The following is a 2,500-nucleotide window of genomic DNA, read 5'->3' as shown; positions in this document are numbered from 1 at the left end:
TATGTGTGTGTGTGTGTGTGTATGTGTGTGTGTGTGTGTGTGTGTATGTGTGTGTGTGTGTGTGTGTGTGTGTGTGTGTGTGTGTGTGTTTCACATAACCTGCATATAAATGCATACGCATATATATAGATATGTAAGTACAGTATGTATGCATTTACATATTCACACAGGCATATACATATATATCTTAACCCAATCCCTAAGGATTTATGTACTGCCCCTGTAGTTTTGTTTTTGTTTTTTCTTTTGTGTGTGTGTGAATTGTGTTACATACAGATGGCTCCACATGTGCTCAGCCAGTAAGTCTATCAGCAGGCCGTAGTGACCGCTCCTGATATCCCCATTACTTGAAATTGCGGGAAAATGTTATTCTTTGTAATACTATTGATATCGGTATTATTATTATTATTGATATGCTTATTGAAAATTGTTATTGAAGTCTTGGTAACATTAAAGACACTCAAATAATATAAATGAAACTTTCCAAGTACCAAGGAAAAGGGTAAATAGTTGACATAGGTACGGCAACTAACTGACTACTTGTAGAGTCATCTATGTGTAAATACAATAAATTAGATTATATTACAGTGGGCATGGCATGTATTCTTGCCATCCGTGTCGATTAGGTTAATGCATTGCTGGACATTACCCTGCTTAAATTTGCACTTGCCGCGCAGGGATGACGACGGACTTCTGGGTGGGAGGCCGGTACACGAAGGACACCGAGGCGTGGACGTGGCTGGACGACGCCCCGATGGACCTCGGCTCGCCCTACTGGGCCGTCAGGTGAGGCAGGGCCAACGGGTCGGGGACGCGCTTCGCAGTCGCTGGAGGTCACCTGACCTTTAGATTTCCTGGTTTCTCCTTATCATTTTTAAAGAGGTTTACGGTTTTCTTCCAGTTTTTTATCATAAACATACATAAGCGTGCACATGGACACGTACATAAGTATTGAAGTATTTTTCTTTCCTCTTCTCTTAAATTATGAGATATTTTCTAGCGACTGATTTATTCACTCGAGTCGCTGTCTTCAAACAACCTTTGAGATCCAAAAAAAGTGATGCTTATCTTTAGGTCATAGACAATGATAAAAAAGGAATATTGTCAGTGGATGCATTACGTGACAATTTTCAGAAAAAAAGAAACCTAAAAATATGAATTTCCAAACCAGTAGTAATAATTGTCATACACGTTCACCGAGTTAAAAATGCGCAAATATGAATCGGTAAGACTTTTTACACACTGTAGAGACGTTCCTTTCCTTCGCAGACACACGGACAGTTGCAGCAGCCGCCAGCAGGAGTCAGCGCAAGACGGCAAGCCTGAGGACGTCGCCTACTGGACCAACACTTCGGCCTGCTACCACTACGAGCAGGCGCCGCGGCGCGACTCCCACGAGCTCTGCGCCGCCGTCACCTTCCGCCACTACTTCTACATTAGCGACGAGGACTGCCTCAGCGTCAGGAGTCCTCTGTGTGAACATGTTCCCAGCACCGCTCATGACCTCACGCTCGCTGGCGATCCGTGAGCTCGCCGGAATGAACCAGCTTCACAGTACTACTTCATGAAGCTTCTCTTTGTTTCTCGTATTTTACAAATCAGTCAGTTATATTTTCAATCTGACATCATATATCTTGTAAAATCGGCCACAGGATAATTTATTGCATTATCATATACCTTTTGTAAACGTTATGGTTATATTATGAGACTTTTATATTGCAGATAGATATTGTAACTGCAGCTGCGGATAACATGTACATTAACTCAAAATATATATACTTATATCTTTACACCCATCCATATATATTACTATGCAAGTGTGTGTTTGTGTGTGTGTGTGCGTGTGTGTGTGTGTGTGCGTGTGTGTGTGTGTGTGTGTGTGTGTGTGTGTGTGTGTGTGTGTGTGTGTGTGTGTGTGTGTGTGTGTGTGTGTGTGTGTGTGTGTGTGTGTGTGTGTACATGTGGATATAACCTAGACACACACGCACACACACACTCTCACACATATAAATGTATATATATGCATGAATATATATACGTGTGATACATGCAGCATATACTGTGCGTCGCCGTGTGTGTTTTACGAGTGTGATCGCCACTTTGTAAGAAATCGTGTTGTTAGTAACCATTACTCCAGTAATATGCCTATGAATAAACTTTTGTAATATCAACTACACTCAAGTATTGAATGCTTCACTGTGCTTCCGTATCACAGAACATTAACTGTCATGAACCTTGGGTGTCAGAATGTCTACTTGTGATCGAATTCCGCAGACCAGCAACTGTGGCGAAGCACCTGTAAGCAGAATTGGTTTTGGGAGGATAATAGCGCGACTATTACGTGCTGTGTTGATGTACTGAAAACCAAGTCTCACTAGCAATGGCTTCAAACTATTTCTCATAATGCTCCTTTGATGTCTCATTATTCTTTATTTCCCCAATTATCAAATTCCTTTCTGTCCAATTGTCTTATAATAAGCTCGATACCATCACAACTGAA

General features: G+C 41.6%; 1 protein-coding gene across 1 annotated transcript in view; it reads left to right on the top strand.

Moving 5' to 3' along the window:
* The window catches only part of LOC119597715, a 4,334-nt gene extending 2,538 nt beyond the window's left edge, over window positions 1-1,796 (top strand). The window contains exons 7-8 of the mRNA XM_037947329.1: window positions 678-786; window positions 1,270-1,796. Coding sequence (XP_037803257.1) covers window positions 678-786; window positions 1,270-1,528 — 368 coding nt within the window. The 3' untranslated portion in view covers window positions 1,529-1,796. The remainder of the gene's footprint in view (window positions 1-677; window positions 787-1,269) is intronic.
* The last annotated feature ends 704 nt before the right edge of the window (window positions 1,797-2,500 follow it).

This window comes from Penaeus monodon, chromosome 3, assembly GCF_015228065.2.
Source record: "Penaeus monodon isolate SGIC_2016 chromosome 3, NSTDA_Pmon_1, whole genome shotgun sequence".
Taxonomy (NCBI): domain Eukaryota; kingdom Metazoa; phylum Arthropoda; class Malacostraca; order Decapoda; family Penaeidae; genus Penaeus; species Penaeus monodon.
The sequence above is the reverse complement of the archived record's forward strand: the minus strand, read 5'-3'. Positions and strand labels throughout refer to the sequence as shown.